Source organism: Stegostoma tigrinum, chromosome 21 (genome assembly GCF_030684315.1).
Source record: "Stegostoma tigrinum isolate sSteTig4 chromosome 21, sSteTig4.hap1, whole genome shotgun sequence".
NCBI lineage: Eukaryota > Metazoa > Chordata > Chondrichthyes > Orectolobiformes > Stegostomatidae > Stegostoma > Stegostoma tigrinum.
This window is the reverse complement of record NC_081374.1, coordinates 12,039,220-12,061,367: the sequence shown is the minus strand read 5'-3', so window position 1 is coordinate 12,061,367 and position 22,148 is coordinate 12,039,220. Positions and strand designations below refer to the sequence as shown.

At 43.2% G+C, this 22,148-nt stretch overlaps 1 protein-coding gene across 1 annotated transcript in view; it reads right to left on the bottom strand.

Annotated features, from left to right (window-relative positions):
- Positions 1-218: 218 nt before the first annotated feature.
- The window catches only part of LOC132210796 (uncharacterized), a 110,150-nt gene continuing 88,220 nt past the window's right edge, over positions 219-22,148 (bottom strand). The window contains exons 14-19 of the mRNA XM_059653210.1: positions 11,129-11,443; positions 10,658-10,978; positions 4,700-4,820; positions 3,250-3,338; positions 2,321-2,373; positions 219-1,741 (exon numbers count right to left, since the gene is read on the bottom strand). Coding sequence (XP_059509193.1) covers positions 1,430-1,741; positions 2,321-2,373; positions 3,250-3,338; positions 4,700-4,820; positions 10,658-10,978; positions 11,129-11,443 — 1,211 coding nt within the window. The 3' untranslated portion in view covers positions 219-1,429. The remainder of the gene's footprint in view (positions 1,742-2,320; positions 2,374-3,249; positions 3,339-4,699; positions 4,821-10,657; positions 10,979-11,128; positions 11,444-22,148) is intronic.

The window sequence follows — 22,148 nt, the reverse complement described above, 5'->3', positions numbered from 1 at the left end:
AACAATACCAGAAGGTTTAAATATTTCATATAGTCACCAAAATGGTTTAGGCGTTCCTATTTATAAAAGTTATTATAAACAAAACAGACTTCCCCTTAATTTCTTCAACATACAAATAAATTGTTTATTAAAACAAATCTTTTCTTTTATCAGTTGCCAGAACAGTGAGCAACTAAACTACATCCTCCTAATCTCAAACACAAATTCACACACAGAGAGCATAAGATACCACAGCTGAGCAGAGGTTTTTTGGATAGGATGAATCAGGACAACAGCATAGGCCTGAGGATTTCTCTTTAAGTTTGTTAAATCATTTAGGCCATAAGTACAATATTTTACCTCTTTTAAAAGCTTTAAGTTGTATATTTCGCAAAATTATTAACTTTTCCAGTACACAGTAAAAAAAAGTTTGCCTTGACTTTTCATATTTTTCAAGAAATCACTTCTAAGATCCCTCTTCACTCCAATAATGTCCAAACAGTTCAATTTCCCAATTCTCATAATCCTGTAATACTGTGGAATATTATCTTTAATGTCGGTGTGATGCCGAGTGTATGGACTGTACATCTGAACATTTGGCTGATGATATCAGACAACACTGCAGGTCAGGAGTGAGCCAATCACGTTAACTGGCCCATACTGTAATCCCAGACTGCCACATCCAACATCAGACATGATTCTGCTATTGAACAATGTTTATTGAAGAGTTCTGTTTGTGCTCAGAAACCAATGTCAGATGATCCATTGGGCTTGCAGGGTAATTCATTTGTGCATGCTAGAAGCCACACACATTCCCACACTGGGCCCCTTCTGCATTAAATGAATATATCCTGACATCTCAGAGAGAGGATCTTGCAAACTGCTATTCATTAATTAATTCACTTAATTAGTCAGAGCATGCTTGCCTGGTCTGAGTTTAATCAGCTAAATTGATGGTTAACAGTCCCTGCTGCATCTCCATGTCAGCCACGATCCAAACAAATTGGCACCCCCTTCTTGTGCTGTAAAAATTGATGTTCCCTTTTCAAGTTTGGTTTTTTACACACGATTATTAGTATCCAACCGAACCATGTTGGGTCTGAAGCTTGGTTTTTGAACTGAGCTCTAGGAGCGGGGTTTGAACCTGGAATCTGTGATCAGAAGGTGGAGTTAGGGGAAAAGGGGAAATGGGGACTGATTGTGTTGCCAAACACCTTGGTATTCTACTCTTCCTAATTTATATGAGTGACCTGGACTCAGGAACTGAAGGTAAATTGATTCCATTTGCTGAGGAAAACAAACTGGAAGGAGTATGGAATTGTAGGGAACAAATCTGAAGGAGCTGGACAAACTAAATTTGCGGGAAGCTGACAATAGATGAAATTTAAAATAACTGCATTGCAAAGTAAGAAGAAACAATGAGCAGTACAAACATCTCATCATGTTTTTCCTAAATTCCAATATCAGCATAAACTGCCGTTTCAGATCCCTGAGCAGGAATGAGTCGTGGGGCTTTCTTATTCCCCTTTAGTGGCTGGTTTGGTAAATTGAGGTCACTGTAGATGACACTGTTTGAGTTGTCAACTGTGTGCCTTGCCAGCCCACCTCTCACTGATGAAGATTTCTTTTGAAATTCCAATGCTGAATACATGATTTCATCATTTTTCAGATTGTCCCTTCTCTCTCTCTGTCTGTTTGCTGTGTTCGTTTGAATGTGGTTTATGTTTGCGTATACCATGTTCTTTTCCACTGATGCCAATTCCTAAAATTGAAAAAAAATGTATTTTTGATTCACTTCAATCATGATTTGTGCTTTTACAAAGAGAAAGTGATTTCATGATTATTACTAATCTATATACAGTGTCAGAAGATATTAAAAATTATTTACAGTGCAAAATAGACAATTCAAACCTGTACTGTAGTAATTCTCCTACTGAGCCTCCTCCTCCCATTTTCATCCAATCTCATCAACAAATGGTATTCATTTCACACTCATGTGCTTATCCAGCTGCCCTTCTACATGGAATTATTCTATTTGCCTCATGGACCCCTCATGGTAATAGGTTCCACATTTTGACACTTTTCAGATAACAAGCTTTCTCCTGAATTCTCTACTTCTTTCCAATGGAAGAGTTGAGTCAAGTTGTATTGTTTTATTTAAGAGATAACTTAATAAACATGTAAAGAAGACTGGAGTTGGACGTTGATGAAGAGGAGTGGGAGAAGTCTTGTGTGGAGCATAAGAGCAACAGCTGGACTGAATTACTAATTTCTGTGCTGTAAATCCCTTTTCTGCAACTTTCTAACCTGTATTCAGCAAGTTAATATTCATTATCCTTACCAGGTCATCATTAAAAGTCTTATCTCTTTGTTGATGCATGATGCAGAATATACCTGAAACATCAAAATACAATCATTCAAGCAAATTTAACAAGAGTGTTCAATGTTTAAAATCTTTAAGCTGAACATGAATTGCAGTGTGTATGAATATGTACTGGAATACATTCATCACCATTGCACCCATGATTCCCAACAAGGGAGTGAGGGCTGTAAGGAGTCTTGCGAAAGTATAGTTCAGACCATATGATGTAAGTCCGGGGTCAGCTGAATAGTTACTCAGAAGTTAGGCCATGTACTTATTCACTTTACTTTCACTGAATAACAATTTTACTTAATTTCATTGGCATTCTCTGAAATAAATGGATGGCCCAAGTGTTGAGGAATTGTCTATTGGGAAGGTGATGGCCTAGTGGTATGGCCACTGGACTGTAAACCTAGAGACCCACATAATATTCTGGATATCCCAGGTTCAAATCCTGCCGTAGCAGATGGTGGAATTTGAATTCAATAAATATCTGGAATTATGAATCTAATAATGATCATGAATCGATTGTCAGGAAAAACCCATCAGATTTACCAATGTCCTTCAGGGAATGAAACTGCTATCCTTACCTGGTCTGGCCTACATGTGACTCCAGTCCCACAGCAATGTGGTTGACTCTTAACTGCTCTCTGGGAAATTAGGGATGGGCAATAAATGCCAGTGATGCCCTCATCCCGTGAATGAATAAAAATAAACATTCAATCTTCTGGGGAATTCCTTCAGTATCTGCTACAATGGAGAATCTTCAGAGTCTCCACATGCAGCTCCTGACTGTACTGGAATGTCAGCTGTCTAGCCATCAGAAGATCTAATTCTGATACACTATTTATATCCAATTGCAAGCTATTGGGATACAATGAAATGATTGAAGAGAAATCAAAACTCACCCTTGTCCATTTGCCTCAGGTACAAAAATAGAGACACAGCAAAAACAACCAGAATGGCCCCCAGCACACCGAGTACAATGTAAATCAGACTGTGATAGAGAGAATAGAAAAGTGTTTGTTCACAATTGATTCTTGGCCATTTAATGCAAGAAATATATTAAGAAAGACTTTCATCACCTCAGGACGTCTGAAAGTACTGCAGGGAGTGTAATACTTATATTAAATGTTGCAATGGCAAACATGGTATTCAATTTGCTCATAGCATGCTCCCAGAAACAATAATTAGATGTATGAAGATGTAATTTGGAATTGGTAAAGGGAACACATTGCCCAGGTCTCCACGGAGAATGGCCCTGCTCTTCTATGAATTTCGCCAAGAGATCTACCACATTCCCCTGAGAGGGGCAGCTGGGGCCTGGATTGATCACAGAGGGAAGGCAGTGCCACCACATTGTGGCACTCTCTCAGTACTGCACTGGGGGCTCAGCATTGATAACGTGCCCAAGTCTCTGAAGGAGAAGTGAGCTCACAACCGTTGGGAAAGAAGGTAAACGTACCACCACTGAACCTTTTTAAAGTTAGTAAATTTGACTGAGTAAAAATGGAATAAAACAGCACCAGATGCCCATTGAAACTCAGCAACAACAGTTTCAAAAATGGATATTAGATTCTGATGATCTTTATTTACATAAATTTTCACAACTGACATATAGATCATAGAATCACAGAATCTCTACAGTGTGGAAACAGACCATTCGGCCCATCAAGACTTCATGGACCGTCCAAAGAGCATCCAAAGAGACGCAACACTCCTCCCCAATGTCCCATGGCTAATCCAAATAGCCGACAAATACATGTACAATCAGAAGTATTTGCCAAGGCCAATCCACCTAAAGTGCACATCTTTGGACTGTGGAATGAAAACCCGAGCACACAGAGGAAACACACACGCGCAAGGGGAGAATGTGCAAACTACATACACACAATTACGCAGGTGTAAAATTGAACCCGGGTCCCTGGCGCTGTGGGCCACCACGCGAAATTGGAGTTGATGCGAAAGACTTACACTGAAAGCTCCCTGTCACTGTGCAGATATATCACCTCAAATCTTTCTTTTCACCAGCAGGAATGAACCTGCCCTGATATCACACTCCAGGACACACAGCAGCAAGGTAGGTTTGGCAAGCACAGTGCATCACACTCCATGTGGTTTAATGGTGAAGTAATGAAGATGAGCAATGCAGTCTGAACGTCAGCAAAATAGAAAGTATGTTCTCCAATTGTACTTTTCAAAAACAATTGGACCTTCAATGAAAACTAACATAGCAGCCTGATATAAACCCAGCACCATTTTCATTTCCAAAATAACAGATGACTTTCACTCGTTTGGCCAAAATTGTTGAACAAGTTGTTAATTTCGAACATGGATTCAAAACAAAGAACATCATACCTTTCAGACAGATTGTCTGCTGAGGTTGGAGTTTGACTGGGAGAAGAAATTCGATTTGCATTTGGGGAATATGTAGTCGTTGGTGGTATTGTTGAAGAAATGTTACAAATATATCTCTGTTCTGTTGAAAGAAGGGAATGATGTTCAAATTCACCTCATTTTCACTTGTAATTATCCAAGAGAACATCATGAACAAATGGAAGCTCATTACTTGTACAAAAAGCCTGTGTGATATCATTATTTCCCCTTCTCTGATCACAATGACACCTGTAAATGACCTAATTCTACCGATAATTTTACAGAGTCATTGAGTCATACAGCACGGAAACAGACCCTTTGGTTCAACACGTCAATGTTGCCTAAGTTTCTCAAATTGAACTAGTCCCACTCGTCTGCATTTGGCCCATTTCCTACCAAACCTTTCCTTTTCATCTTTTAATTGTTGTAACTGTCCATTCATTAGTTGTGCCCCTGTCCCCACATGAAATAACCCCTGTGTGAATAGTTGTCCCTCAGGTCCCTTTTAAATCTTTCTTCTCTCATCTTAAAAACATTCCCTCTCAATTGAACTCCCCCATCCTCGGGAAAAAGACCTTTGCTATTCATCTCATGTATGCCCCTCATGACTTTATAAGCCTTTATAAATTTACAACTCAACCTACACTCTGGGAGAGGCAATTCCCTTGTGGTATTATTGCTGGATTGTTAATCCAGGGACCCAGATTATGATCTAGGGACGAGGCTTCAAATCCTGCCATTGCAAATGGTGGAATTTGAATTGAATAAATATCTGGAATTAAGAGTCTAATGATGACTCTGAATCCATTGTCGATTGTCAGGAAAAACCCATCTGGTTCAGTAACGTCCTTTAGGGAAGCAAACTGCCATCCTTATCTGTTCAGGCCGACATGTGACTCCAGACCCACAGCAACGTGGTTGACTCTGAACTGCCCTCGGAGCATTTAGAGATGGGTAATAAATGCTTCCTGGTCAGCGACACCCTCATCCAATAAATGAATTATAAAAAAGCCTTGTGGAAAAAGCCCCAGCCTTTCTCATCTATTCTTATAACTGAAACCATCCAGTTCTAGTAACATTCTGTTAAATCTCTTCTGAAGCTGCTTCAACATAACATTTACCTTCCTACAGCAGGGTGACTAGAACTGTACACAGGACACCAAAAGTAACCTCACCAAAATCCTGTACAAGCTCAACACGATGTTCCAAATCCTGTACTCAATGGTCTGAGCAATGAAGGCAAAACAGTTAAATACCATCTCAACCACCATGTCTACTTGTGATGCAAATTTTAAAGAATTATCAAACGGAACTTCTAGATCTCTCATTTCGACAACACTACCCAGGCCACTATCAAGAATTACGTAAGTCCTGCCCTTATTTGTTTTACCAAAATGTAATATCGTACATTTTTCAAAATTAAAAACTGTGTGCCACTCCTCAGCTCATTGGCCCAATTGATCAAGATCCCTTTGTAATCTTAGATGTTCTTCTTAATGGTCGACTTTACCACCAATTTTGGTGTCACCTGAAAATTTTCTAACCCTGCCTCCTAAATTCTCATCCAAATCGTTGACCTAAATTATACTGATGCATGTGCAACTTCGCTGGTCACAGGCCTCCCGTCCAAAATAAACCCTCCAGCACCACACCCTGTCTCCTGCTGTCAAACCAATTTTGTTCCATTTGGCAAGATCACCCTCAATCCAATGAGATCTAACTTTACTAATTAGTTGACCATGAGGAACCTTGTTACTAAAGCCCATGTAGACAACATCTACTACTCTGTCCTCATCAATCTTGTTGGTTTCATTCTCAAAAATCTCAAACAAGTTTGTAAGGTACACTTCACACACACAAAGTGATACTGATTCACCCTAAACAGCCCTTCCCGCTTCAATTGCATATAAATCCTATCTCTCAGAATCCGCTCCAGCAACTTACCCGTCACTGATGCCAGGCTCACAGGCCTATAGTTCCCACGCTTCCCATTATAGCCTTGCTTAAATAAAGGCTCATCATTAGCCAGCCTCCAGTCCTCAGGCACTGCACCTGTGACTGTGGATGAGACACATATCTCCACAAGGGATCCCTCAATTTCTTCACTAACTTCCCACAATATCCTGGGACATGCTTAATCAGGGACCACCAATTTATTCACCTTTGTGTTTTTTAAGACCTTCAGCACTTCCTCTTTTGTAATGTGGACAGTTATCAAGCCATCAATATTTATATCCCCAAGTTCCCCAACAACCGTGTGTTTCGAGAACATAGTACATAGAACTGTACAGCACAGTACAGGGCCATTGGCCCACAGTGCTGTGTCTAACTTTTACCCTAAACCTCAGGCCCATCTAACCTCGACCCCTGCCTTATACTATCATACATATGCCTATCCAATTGCCGCTTAAATGCTCCAAATGAGGCTGACTCCACTACCCTCTCCAGCAATGCATTGTAGGCCCCCACCACACTCTGAGTAAAGGGCCTTCCTCTGTCGTCTCCCCTATATCTACCTCCACTCACTTTAAAAAAATGGCCCCTCGTAATAGCTGCCTTCACCCGAGGAAAAAGTCTCTGGCTGTTCACTCTTTCTATACCTCTGATCATTTCATACACTTTCATCAAGTCACCTCTCATTCTTCGTCTTTTGAAAGAGAAAAGCCCTAGCTCTCTCAACTTTTCCTCATAAGACCTTCCCTTCATTCCAGGTCACATCCTGGTAAATCTCCTCTGCACCTTTTCCAAATCTTCCACATCTTTCCTGTAATGAGGCGACCAGAACTGGACACAATACTCCAAATGTAGCTGAAAGAGGGTTTTGTACAGGTGGAGCCCAGCTTAATGGCTCTTGAACTCTTGAATCCCTCTATGAATGAAAGCGAACATACCATACGCCTTCTTAACAACTCTACCCACCTGGGTGGCAGCTTTACGGGAACTGTGGACCTGAAGCCTGAGATCTCTCTGCTCCTCCACATTGCCAAGAATCTTTCCGTTAACCCTGTATTCTGATTTCAAATTTGTCCTTTCAAAATGAATCACCTCACACTTGTCAGGGTTAAAATCCATCTGCCACTTCTCAGCCCAGCTCTGCATCCTATCAAAGTCCCTTTGGAACCTGGAAGATCCCTCCACATTATCTACAACCCAAACCACCATTACATCGTTCGTGAATTTACTCATCCACCCTTCCACTCCAACATCCAAATCATTTACCAAAATCACAAATAGAAGAGGACTCAGAACAGATTGTTGAAGTACACCTCTTGTAACTGAGCACTACTTTGAATATCATGATCAGACATAATGGGAACTGCAGATGCTGGAGAATCCAAGACACCAAAGTGTGGAGCTGGATGAACACAGCAGGCCAAGCAGCATCTCAGGAGCTTAAAAACTGACGTTTCGGGCCTAGACCCTTCATCAGAGAGGAGGATGGGGTGAGGGTTCTGAAATAAATAGGGAGAGAGGGGGAGGCAGACCGAAGATGGAGAGAAAAGAAGATAGGTGGAGAGGAGAGTATATGTGGGGAGATAGGGAGGGTATAGGTCAGTCCAGGGAAGATGGACAGGTCAAGGGGGGCGGGGTGAGGTTCGTAGGTAGGAAATGGTGGTGCGGCTTGAGGTGGGAGGAGGGGATAGGTGAGAGGAAGAACAGGTTAGGCAGGCGGGGATGAGCTGGGCTGGTTTTGGGATGCAGTGGGGGGGCAGGGGACGAGCTGGGCTTTGGAATGCAGTGGGGGGGAGGGCACGAGCTGGGCTTCGGGATGCAGTCGGGGGAGGGGAAGTCCCCTGAGGCTGCTCACTGCTCTCCCCTACAGTTAGGTCCCTCTCAGTTGTGAATACCAAAGAAATGTATTCATTAAGTACCTCTCCTGTCTCTTCAGGCTCCGCACACAAATTCCCTTTACAATCCTTGATCGGCCTGATCTTACTCTGGTCATTCTCTTATTCCTCACATACGTGTAAAAATCTTTGGAGTTTGTTTGATCCTAACTGCTGAGGTTTCCTCATGCCCCCTTATAGCTCTCCCGTGCTCTTTCTTCAGCTCCTTCCTGGATAACTTGTATCCCTCCTGAGCCTTTTTCGTTCCTCTTTTCCTAAACCTTACATAAGCATCCTTCTTCCTCTTAACCAGTCATTCGACCTCTCTTGAGAACCAAGGCTCCCTCACTCACCGCAGCTTCCCTGCCTGAGAGGGACAAACATATTGAGTGCACACAGTCTGCATTTCTTGACCAATCTCCACATTTCAGTCGTGTTCTTCCCTCACAACATCTGTTCCCATTTTATGTTACCCAGCTCTGCTTTATGTGCCTATCCTTTTTCATGACTACTATAAAAGTAACAGAGTTATGTTCGCTTATGCCAAAATGCCCCGACCAACAGGTCTGACACTTGGCCCGGTTCATTGCCAAGCACTCCACAGTAAAAACTGATGTGAAAGCTTTGGATCAGTATCTCTCCCATGTTCTGTGGTTGCACACACAGACAATCTTGTTGACTTTCTTTCTCAAATCTGAGAGTTGATGTGTTAGAAATGGGTTTGTTAAAGGGTTTGGGCTGGAAACTACAACACAGGTATCGGAATTGTTTAAAACCATGAGTTTCACATGGAGCTGCCATTTGCTGATGTTGGCTTTGGTTAATTCCACTCTCTTAGTGTCAGTTTTCTGAACTGTCAGGAATAAAGTGAACCCCCCACAGACACATAACCTGCCAGTGATTTCCCATTGGCTGAAGTATTAGGGTCCATGAGGCAGACAAATGAGGTTCCCCATCTCCCTGGAGTACAGACACAACATGGCTTAAGTGTATTTTAAGTGAGCCATTTCTGCAAGAGCTAAATTGTTAAATTTTTTATTGTTTATACTTTATTGGAAAGTGTTTGCTGCCCATTCTGAATTACCCCTGACTGATTGGCTGTCAGGCCTTTTAAAGAGGGCAGTTAAGAAGCAAGCACATTGCTGGAGTCACATGCAGACCAGAGCTGGAAAGAGCAGCATGTTTCCTTCCTGAAAGGACATTAATGAACTAAATAGTGCCTTACAGGATCTGAGGAGACCCCAAAACAATTCACATTTGATGAAGTGCTTTGTTGAAACAAGCATACCATTGTAATGCAGCAATGTGTCGAAGTTAATTTAAATGCAGCGAAAAGCTTTGAAGTAATTCTGACAAAAATCTGGCTGTTTTTAGCAATATTGTTTGAGGAATGAATGCTTGCTTCGACATCAGGAAAACCCCCATTCTGCAAACAGTTTACAAATGATGCCATACCCAAAGGGTGAACAGGTTCTCAGTTTATTAGCTCATGGACACTGTCTCAGCTGCAAGAGCACAGCATTCCCTCTCTCTGCTGGGCAGTGGTATCCACTTGCATTTTAGCCCCGAAGGGGAACATGAACACACAGCATGTTTGAGACCAATGTTAGAGAGCAGCCACATGAGCCGCTGCTGATAGTTACAAATACAGTTTATGTGTATCATTGCTACTTGATGCTGACCTGCTCCTTCTCTGACAGCTCAAACACGAGAGTATATCAGGAAATGCCTGCAGTCAATACTTTCATATATTTCATTTGTACAACTCATCTCCAATCCATACCCGAAGTGTGTCCAAAATCTGGACACAACTGTCATGCACTGAGTTTGATAATTGCATCTGATAGAAAAATTCAAATTGTTCATCAATCTAAAACTATTTTAATTTTTGTGGATTACTGGAGATTGCACAGTGTTTATGCATGATGTGGGGAATATTTTATGTACCTGCTCATTTTTGAAGGACAATGCGGATCGATGGTTTTGTTCAGAACTGGCAATGAAAAAAAATAGTGTGAGTTTTAATAATTACAGCCTTAGAGAGTGAGACAAAAAGACTCTAGTTTGAACGGACATTCAGCAAAAAAAATCACATTGTTTGCTTCACACTTACCGGTGCTCTTGATTTTCACAGTGTAACTGCAGTTCTTCTCTGTTACATTGTTGACTGACACATGAACAATTTCACTGGATTTTGTTCCCTGAGTATTTGAGGCTGTGCAGTAATACTGATGATGTTGCTGTGTGAAGGATTGACAATGTAGATCCAGTTTATTGGTGCCAGAGATCTTTGAGTTTTGAGATGAGCTCTCATACCATGTGTAATGAATGGGGAGGGATCCCCGGGCAGATTCACAGGAGATGGTGACCGAGCCCCCAGAACATGAGACATTTGGTTGTGACAAAAACTGAAGTTTAGGAGTAGAGACAGCTTCTGTGGGAAAGAAACAATTGTTGAGAAATCGGCTGCCATCAAAAAATCAAATACCCTCCAACACTATGTTATCTTGTCTCCTGGATAAAGATTTGATCAGAGATATCAGCAGAATTAAAAATTGAAATAATATCAGTGAGACATATGTACCTTCTGAGATGTGCAGCTGTACATAAAACATTGGGTCAAGTCCTGGAGCGTCAATCCCACAGCTGTACCATCCTGCATCTCCCCATTGAAGGTTCTTCATTGTAACAAGAAATATTCCTTGTGCTTTGTTATCAGTGATTGATATTCTCCCATTTGCCCAGTTTGTTGCTGCTATAACATTACACTGACGAGTCCATCCGTGACACCAATATTTAATGTGTGACTGGTACCACTGTGCTTCATAGTGGCAATGTATTGTGATCGCTCTTCCCAAAATTCCCGTCAAGGATCTCTCTGCCCATAAAGCATCTGAAACTGAGGAGAAAATATTTCAGAGATTTGGAAATTTCTAAAGAAGTGCTTTTCATTTTCAGTTACATTGTAATCAGTTCCATTCTATCCAATTTATGATGAAGGTAATCATTAATATAAACCTTTATCAGGCCCTCAGGGTTTTCCAGATTCACAGGGAATAATTTAAACAGCGTTTCCCCATTGGTCGAGTTTTGGATCAATCTTGAAATTGGCCTTCTGTTACACGCTGTGGGCTTGAACTCTATTGTGTGTGGCATCATCGAGATCTTGCCGTCCTGGAGAGCAGTCTGAGTGACAGGCCTGGATTGGAGTCAGCTGGGGATGAGTGTGAAGGAAGCTACAGGGTCTGGAGTGTCCTTGTTCTGACCAGAGAGTGAGGCTTTCAGCCAGGGAGGGATGGGGGGGCTGGTGTGTCGGCTCATGGTGGGCACAGGGGCTGAATTTTCAGGTTGTGAGGGGCAGATCCAACAGGTGACACAGGAAGGTTATGAAAGCCCTCAAGGACATAATGAAGAGATTTGAAGTTGCGCAACAAACGGTTCACCAGTGTGAAGCTTGATCACTGGTGACACAGTGGCTCAGTGGTTTGCACTGATGCCTCACAGCGCCAGGGACTCTGTTCCTTTTCCAATCTTGGATGATCACGAATGTGTGTGAAGCTTGCACATTCCCTCCATGTCTGCATGGGTTTCCATTGGTCCCTCCTGTTTCAACCACCAGTCCAAAAAGGTGCAAGTTCAGCGGATTAGTCATGTTAATGTGTCCATAATATTCAAGGATGAGGAGGTTAGATGCATGAGCCATGGGAAACACCGGCCTACAGTAATAGGGTCAGGTAATGGGTCTGGGTGGGATGGTCTTCAGAGGATTGTAGTGACTTCTTGTTGGGCTGAATGGCCAGTTTCCGCACTGTATGAGGAACGTGCAGAAACTTGAGGGCAGGAAAGTCAGGATTATCTGTAATGAAACATTGTTGTCATTTTAAAGCAGAGTGAAATAACAGAAGCAATTTACTGATTGTCCCGGAGAGATACTTCATGAGAAAATGTTTGAATTGCTGTCACATTGTGTCCTGGAGTGGAACGGGAACAGCCTGTTGATGACTGGGTAGAGTTTACTTCAAAAGACACGAGGCGATCAGTCTTTTTGGGAGATAGGTTCTTTCTGTGGGGAACAGTTCTCGACTGAAATGATAGAAAAGATTTTAAAATAAATGAGGCAGTTGAAAGGAAATGCAAAAGGTAGAAAATGCATAAATGGTTAAAGCTGATGGAAGTCATGGATTAGAGTTCTTATTGGAAAGAGGAAGCCTCGAAACAAAGAGGATTTCTGAACACACAGAGGCACGCTTCAGTTTACTGTCCGTCAGGTATTCTGCATGAAATTGATGAGGTTGAGTCTCAAACTGTTGCAGAAGGTTTTCCTCTAACACTTCATTGAGCTCCATCCCTTGGAATTTTAATATTTTGTGTTTCAAATTTGCTTGATCATCAATGAAGGGGAAGTGGCAATACTGAACAATAATTTTATTGCAGTGATAGATTTTAAAGTTGTAAGTGAAGGGCAAAATATACCATCAGCAACTCAGTTAAAGTTAATGACTGAAAGGAAAAAAGCTTTTTATGGGAAGATATATAATCCAACCACCTACTTTTGTGACAGCACCTTGCAAAACAGTATTTAATGAATTGTCATAAGAGTAAAAAAAGAATGAAATCAAAACCCAAGATCTTTTGTTTGAAGGCTGACTTCCACACCAGTTTTCAGTGTATATTGAAAATGAAAAATTTTGGATGAGTTCAATTGTTTATGCTGTTTGAATCACGATAAAAAAATGTTCTGCTCTCCTTTTTCATTTTATTGATAATGACTAATGCAGCTGTAAAGTATTTGTTAACTATGTCCCATGACATTATCATATATTCAGAAGAAGATATAATATTTCCTGACGTTGTTCATGTATTTTTACATTTTTCATTTGAACTTCAAAGGCTTTCGTAAAGCACATGGTGCATCAGATTTCTGCAGTTTGTTCTTCCTGGAAAAGGTTACTGTCCTGAGACAGTATTTGAGAGGAAACACACTGCGCTGGATAAATCTGACCTGGAATTTCATCCACACTTGCTCCCCGCCATGAGCACATTGAAAGAATTTGCAGGTTGATGATGAACCTGTTTGGGTTTGTGAGAATGTGCTGGAGAATGAATCAAATTCTCAGGCATTTGTCACAGCAATAAAGATGTTACCTGCTGTGTCAACATGATGTTCCTTTGTTTTTTTACATGTCTCCAAATATGTAAACACCTCTATACTGTATAAACCAGACGGGAGACTTTAATAAGTATTAGTTATTGAAATTAACAACTCAGATGGTCACTCACCGGGAATGGAACAAATCAGAAGAATCAAAGTCCACATTGTTTTATTCACAAAGATCAGCTCTTGATGTCAGTCACACAGCTCTTGTTTCTCACACTGAAGTAAATGAGTAATACAATGTCTACAAGAATGTAAATGAGGAAGAGGATATAGGAAGCCAACTTCTGAAACTACAGTCTGTCACTTGATGCAAATTAACCCTGAAGAAATTTTTGTGCTGTCAGCTATGCTTAACAGAAGAACTCAACTAATTTTCAATGAATGAATAAAAAATTTCTGAAATCACGACATTTCAAGAGTCAGTTGTACAGATAGCAGTGACTGAAGCTCAGTATTTAGACTGAATTCTCAGGTGAATGAAAACTGTCTAATTCTCCCATGTTAGAAAATTCCAACAAACAGTTTATGACAAATGCAGATTTATGTGTGAAAATTCATCGTGCAGTTAAACATTGATTTGTTTTGAATTTTTGTTTGCAGAATGTGCCTCCTATTGAGAGTGCAGAATAATTATTGTGTCAATTATTGTGAACTCCTGGATTGCAAGAGATCGGCACTCTCTGCTCCATTTCTATAAGAGTCAAGTAAGCAAGTAATGAGGCTGATTTCAGGCAGAAAAAGGTCTCTGCTGACAGAGAGACAATTCTGGGAGAAGTGAGCTGTGATTGAGTAACTGGGGGGTGAGTTCAATTCCAAGGTGAGGTTCCCTCTGGTGAACTGCCTGACATGGGGCTTTGTGGTTCCCAGGACGTGGTTGATGATGAGTGAGCCTGGTGAATCATATTGGGTTTCACCTTTGAGAAGGTCAAAGGGGCTGACACCCTGCACCAACTCTGCTAACCCCCACCCACAATGCTGAAGGCAGTGCTCCCACCTTAATGTTTAATATAGAAGGAGAGTCACTGGAGTTGTTACCCAGAGACTGAACCAGTGAGGACCATCGCAATGCTCTGTCTGGGAAACAGAAACAGTACATCGGGTAATCTCCTGTAGAACAGTTGGAAACATTTGGGGGTTATTACATCATTGTGGATGAAACCCTCTGACATTAGGTTGTCAGTGTCTGAGGGTCAGAAATAGAGAGCAGGGAACTGCCAGACCCTGAATGACATGGGCATTGTAGAAACAACTGGAAAAATATAATGAGACTTATCATTAGACTGTGATGAAACAGGGAATGCAGCTCTTTTTAACAAAGTGTAGAATGTCTGACCAAATTGCCAGAGATCCTCTGAAGTGACTTGCTCAGTGTTAATGCCACGCTCTGGTCGATGGGCAGCCGGCACTTTTTAAAAGCCACTCAGTATTAAAACATGCTCAGATTCAAAGCCATATCCCGTGAGATGGGCACTTGGCAGTTGACAAAAGCCTGCTTTTCTGAGACAAACCATTGTATGAACTGAACCTGCCTCAAAACCCCTCCGTCATCAGTACACACATTCCATTTGCTCTGGAATTGTGCAGTGATACACCACAATGTGTGCACGAACCTGTCCCAGGAGGTTACCCTCTCAGAGACGGTGAGCAAAGGGCTCGTTCTGAAAACTCTCAGAACAGCCTTGAATGACACAAGAGTGCTCCACCCACAATGTCCAGCTTATTAACAGTGATGTGGGCTCTAAGAAAACTGTCCCCTCCCTGTCTTTCCAGAATGTGTCTCCACGGAACATTTTTGTCAGTAGCTGCAGACATATTGCTGCAGGTGACCCAGTTCTATCTCTTTAATGAGCTGTAGGCAATGGCTGCCCGCACAGCGTTACAATGCCTGTAGGTATGGTTTGTGGTTTGCCAAAGGGCTTTCTCCACAGGCTCGGGGCTTTTACCAGTGATAGAGGAGGCCAATCCCAGGTGTCTAGCAGGCCCTGATTAAAACCGGTGGATTGGTTTTCGGGTCGGGGAGGATGTTGAGATGAGGCCTGAAATGTGTGGAAAATTCTTAACCCAGAAGCATTGAGCGGATACAATACTCTGTCATAGACATGTTCTGAGCTGTAAGACCTATGGCTCCAGTTGAGAGCACAGTTTAAACGATAATTCCTCTTCCAGCCCTTGAGAATAAAGTTCTATATTCATAGACGAAGGCAGCATGGAAACTGGCCCTTCAGCACAAACTGGTCCATACTGACCATGGTGCATCCCCAGCTCGTTCCAATTCCTGGCATTTCGTCCATATCCCTCTAAACCTCTCCCATCCATGTATCTATCGGAATGATTTTTAAATGTTACTGTTCAACCTGCCTGAATCATTTCTCTCTGTCATTCCATTGACACACCAAACTCCAATGTGCAGATGGAAATAATTAACACTTTGTCTCTTTGTACATTCATGGATTTCTGTCACACGTCCCCCTTGAAAATATTCACATATTTTTCTTACAGTGTCAATTCACAATGAACATCAAAGCATGCAACAAATGTAGAAGCATTTTTTTCACATCTCAACTTCACAAGTATGGACAGCCCAGTGTCTCAATGGTTAACACTGTTGCCTCACAGACTCAGTGACCTGGGTTCAACTGAAGCCTTGTCAGACACTGTGCAGTTTGCACATTCTGCCCGTGTCTGCATGGGTTTCCAGAAGGTGCTTCAGGTTCCTCTGATGCTGCATTGATGTGCAGGTTTGTGAATTGATCATGCCAAATTTCCGAGAGCTCAGAGGCTGTGTAGTGCAGGTGGGTTAGTCATTAGATATGTAGGGTTAAGGGAATAGAGCGGAATTCTACCACCTCCCTCATGCTCATCCCAGGCCCCAAGATGACATTCCACATCAAGCATATGTTCACATGCACATCCGCCAATATAGTATACTGGATCTGCTGTGCCCGGTGTGGCTTCTTCTACATTGGGGAAACCAAGTGGAGGCTTGGGGACCGCTTTGCAGAACACCCTCGCTCGGTTCGCAGTAAACAACTGCACCTCCCAGTCGCGAACCGTTTTAACTCCCCCTCCCATTCCTTCGACGACATGTCCATCCTGGGCCTCCTGCAGTGCCATAATGATGCCACCCGGAGGTTGCAGGAACAGCAACTCATATTCCACTTGGGAACCCTGCAGCCCAATGGTATCAATGTCGACTTCACCAGCTTCAAAATCTCCCCTCCTCCCACTGCATCTCAAAACCAGCACAGCTCGCCCCTGTCTGCCTGACCTGTTCTTCCTCTCACTTATCCCCTACTGCCACCTCAAGCCACACCTCCATTTCCCACCTACTAACCTCATTCCGTCCCCTTGACCTGTCCGTTCTCCGTGTACTGACCTATCCCCTCCCTACCTCCCGACCCATACTCTCCTCTCCACCTATCTTCTCCTCAGTCCATCTTAGATCTGCCTCCCTCTCTCTCCCTATTTATTTCAGAATCCTCTCCCCATCCCCCTTTTCTGATGAAGGGTCTAGGCCCGAAATGTCAGCTTTGGTGCTCCTGAGGTGCTGCTTGGCCTGCTGTGTTCATCCAGCTCCACACTTTGTTATCTTGAGTGGAATTCTCAGTCTGGTGGGATGCTCTTGACAGAGATAGTGAAGCCCTGATGGGCCCAATGGCCTCTTTCTGCACTGTAGGAATTGTGTAATTCTCATTCACACTTCTCAATGACCATGATTCTAGTTGAGGATTTAATGGACTGGGCCCAAACTGAATGCGGTTTCAATGAGAATGAGCCATTTACACGTAGCTTGCTGTAGACAGAAGCATTTTTATAAATAATGTAATGTTGGAATGAAAGCTATTTTAAAAATGTCAGGTTTTAATTTGAATTTCAATCTGTTCATTTCAATTCAAATTAATTTGAATTTTAATGTCTGGGACAATATTTCAATTTGTTCTTCCGCGCAGTATGGATTCACATCTTTCTAGATCCAGTAGGCTGGTTTGCACATTAAAAAAAATCTTGCCCTATCAATGTTTGCAAACAAGGTAACTTGCATTTCTATCGTACCTTTAAAGATGTAAAGTTGGAGGAAAGATTTGGATGAGATTAAGTTGATGTATGGTGGAAGGTTTAAGTCCAGCTTGGATGGTATGGGAATGACTGAGTGTGGAACTCAAAACATGTCGGATGAGGGCTCTGTTGAACAGGGAGATGGATGGAGTCAGTGGCTAAGGAAAGGTGATTGAATACAGAGGCATGGGATTGAGGGTGATTTAGCGGTTTGAATCAGAAATTGGCTAGCTGCAAGAAGACATGGAAAAGGAAAGGAGCAGTTACCAGGGGAAGATATTTAACTGGGGAAAAGGAAATTATGACGCTATCAGGCAGGAGTTGGGAAGTACAGATTGGGAGCAGTTGTTCCACAGAAGGGGCACAACAGACATGCGGAGACTGTTTAAGGAGCAGTTGTTGCGAGTGATGTATAAATTTGTTCTTCTGAGACAGGTAAGAAGGGGTAAGATTAAGGAGCCTTGGATGACGGGTACAGAAGTGCTTCTCGTCAAAAAGTAAAAGGCAGTTTACATAAGGTGGAGGAAGTAAGGGTCTAGCACAGCTTTGGAGGATTACAGGCTTGCTCGGAAGGAGCTCAAAAGTGGAATGAGGAGGGCCAGGAGGGGACACGAAAAAGGCTTGGCAGGAAGGATGAGGGAGAACCCGAAGGCATTTTACTCATACGTGAGGAATAAGAGAATGATCAGGGAGAAGGTAGGGCCAATCAGGGATAGCATAGGGAACTTGAGCATGGAGTCTGAGCAGATAGGGGAAGCCCTAAATGAATTATTTTCTTTGGTTTTCACGAAGGAAAGGGACCTTGTTGTGAATGAGAACTTTGAGGAGCAGGAAGACAGGCTTGAACAGATCATGACTGAGGAAGGTGATGTGCTGGAAATTTTAGTGAACATTAAGATTGATGAGTCCCCAGGGCTAGACCAGATTTATCCTAGGTTTCTCCAGGAAGCAAGAAAAGAGTTTGCTCAGCCACTGCCAAAGATCTTTGCTTCCTCACTCTCCACGGGAGTCATACCAGAAGATTGGAGGGAGGCAAACGTTGTTCCTCTTTTCAAGAGAGGGAATAGGGAAATCCCTGGAAATTACAGACCAGTCAGCCTAGTTGCCACCCAGGTGGATAAGGTTGTTAAGAAAGCAGACGGTGTTTTGAATTTCATTGACAAGGGGATCAAGTTTAAGAGCCGCGTGTTTATGCTGCAGCTCTACAAAATCTGTTGAGACCACACTTGGAATATTGTGTCCAGTTCTGGTCGCCCTATTACAGGAAAGATGTGGAGGCTATGGAGAGGGTGCAAAAGAGGTTTACCAGGAGGCTGCCTGGACTGGAGGGCTTGTCTTACGAGGAGAGGTTGACTGAGCTCGGACTTTTCTCTCTGCAGAGAAGGAGGAAGAGAGGTGACCTGATCGAGGTGTACGAGGTAATGAGAGGCATGGATAGAGTTGATAGCCAGAGACTTTTCCCCGGGGCAGGATTGACTGCCATGAGGGGTCATAGTGTTAAGGTATTAGTTGGAAGGTATAGAAGAGATGTCAGAGGGAGGTTCTTCACCCAGAGTGTTGTGAGCGCATGGAATAGTTTGCCAGTGGTAGTCATGGAAGCGGAGTCATTAGTGACATTTCAGCGACTGCTGGACATGCACATGGACTGCAGTGAATTGAGGGGAATGTAGGTGAGGTTATTTTACTTTTGGATTAGGATTATTCCACGGCACAACATCGTGGGCCAAAGGGCCTGTACTGTGCTGTACTTTTCTATGTTCTATGTTCTAAGTCAGAGGGTAGTGGTTGATGGGAAATGTTCATCCTGGAGTTCAGTTTCTGGTATACCACAAGGATCTGTTTTGGGGCCACTGCTGTTTGTCATTTTTATAAATGACCTGGATGAGGGTGTAGAAGGATGGGTTAGTAAATTTGCGGATGATACTAAAGTCAGTGGAGTTGTGGATAGTGTGGAAGGACGTTGCAGATGACAGAGAGATGTAGATAAGCTGCAGAGCTGGGCTGAGAGGTGGCAAATGGAGTTGAATGCAGAAAAGTGTGAGGTGATTCACTTTGGAAGGAGTAACAGGAATACAGAGTCCTGGGCTAATGGTAAGATTCTTGGTAGTGCAGATGAGCAGAGAGATCTTGGTGTCCATGTGCATAGATCCCTGAAAGTTGCCACCCTGGTTGATCGGGTGGTTAGGAAGGTGTATGATGTACTAAGTTTTATTGGTAGAGGGATTGAGTTTCTGAGCCATGAGGTAATGTTGCAGCTGCATAAAACTCTGATGCGGCTACACTGGAATATTGCTTACAGTTCTGGTCGCCGCATTATAGGAAGGATGTGGAAGCATTGGAAAGGGTGCAGAGGATGTTGCTTGGTATGGAGTGAATGTCCTATGAGGAAAGGTTGAGGGGCTTGAGGTTGTTTTCATTGGAGAGAAGAAGGTTAAGCGGAGACTTAATAGAGATATATAAGATGATCAGAGGATTAGATAGGGGGACAGTGAGTGGCTTTTTCCTCTGATGGTGATGTCTAGCACAAGGGGACATAGCTTTGAATTGAGGGGTGGTAGCTACAGGACTGATGTCAGAGGTAGGTTCTTTGCTCAGAAAGAAGTAAGGGCGTGTAATGCCCAGCCTGCAACTGTAATAGACTCGCCAACTTTAAGGGCATCTAAATGGTCATTGGATAAATATATGGATAATAATGGAATAGTGTAGGCTAGTTCGGCTTCAGATTGGTTTCATAGGCCGGTGAAACATTGAGAGCCGAATGACCTGTACTGCGCTGTTACGTTCTATGTTCTATGTGGTGTGACCAAAGACAATGGTTTCAATCTTCAGAATTGTCAGCTTTAATCTTACTGACTTTGTGAACATGCACTGACGGGCACAAGCACAGCAGGTAGGTATGTCAGGGGCAGCTGTTAAACTGGAACAAAGAATGGAGGAATAAGCCAACACTATCAGTCCCAGGCGATGTGTCTGACCATCCCCTTGGAGAGGTGGGCGGGTGTCTCTCAGACTCAGGTCCAGTCCACTCAGTGTCTGCTGGATATGAACACGGACCGACACTCCATTGCTGAGGCCGTGGGTGTTCAGCGTCACTGAGGAGGTGAGAGTGTGACGTGGCTATTGACATCACTCCAGGTTCCCCTTCCTCTCAAAGTGACAGGATGGTGTCAGGAGGCACCCATAGAGAGGAGGACCCTCACAGAAAATCCCTCGATGTTTCTCCTCAGGACACTCCAGTGATGTCTGGTCTCTCCATTTCCTTCCTGCCTGGGATGCAGAGCCACTGCAGAAGTTCCAGTCAGTGACAGTGAGCCCGAATATGACCCCCACCCCATTTCACCTGGATGTGGGACATCCCACTGCCCCCCTCCAACAATCTTTGTCAGCTCCATCTGTGAGGGCCCCAGCAGCCATACTGATGGGGGAGACATTCTGGGCAAAGCTGCAAGGTCACGCTGAAGAATTCTAGGCATCAAAACCCCATCTTAACGAGCCCTATGGTCTGTTCCACAGTGGCCCTGGTGGAAGCAGGAGCAGCATTATATCTTCATACTGTATCAGTCTATGGGTTTGATAAAAATGCCATCAGCCAAGTTTCAGGAGGGCTCTTCCTGTCTCCCAGCAGCCATTCCTGTATGTCCTGAGAATATTGGGAAGAAGCAGGACCCAGTGACCGCTCGACTATCTGCACATTGTGGGAGCCCCCAGGATATCAATGACCCACCTCCAAAACCTGGCATCGATGGTTACACCCAACGTGTGCCTTGATGGAGGTGGAGTCTTTCCTGTTGTTGAGATTTGCAAGTTAGTGCTGGGGACATTCTGAAAGCAGTGTGGGTGCAGCTTATAGTATCCTGTCCCTGGGGGAAGCCAGTGGTGGTGGAATATTCCCCTTCCTGGACGGAGATACTATCTGTGTCACAGCTCGGGGAAACATATGAGCAGATGTGATCTGGAGAAAACGGCAGCAGAGACAGCTGGTCTGCATTTGTGTGTCAGAGTTGGAGGTGCCATACAGCTGTCCAGTTGGTCCTTGAAAATTGGCAAGAAAATTCAGGGCAACTGTTGTCGCTGTCATAACACCGTGAGAATGTCCGAGCTGTATAACCTCATCCAAATGTAATCTGCACAACCAAAGACATTGAGATTTATTGGGGGTGTAGAATTCTGGCAGTAAGTCACTATGATAGGCATCTCCTTCGCAATGAAGAGGATCCCTTGCACATTGCAGACTATCCCCTCTCAGGCCTACAATTCAGTGTCCTTATTGGCCCTGAACCCACACCAAGTACAGGCTAAAGTGACAGTGACCTGGGAAAACCTCACCTCCTGCTGCTCTCTGGCACTTCCGATGTTCTATGAGAGCCCCCCAAAAGGGTGATCTTATGTG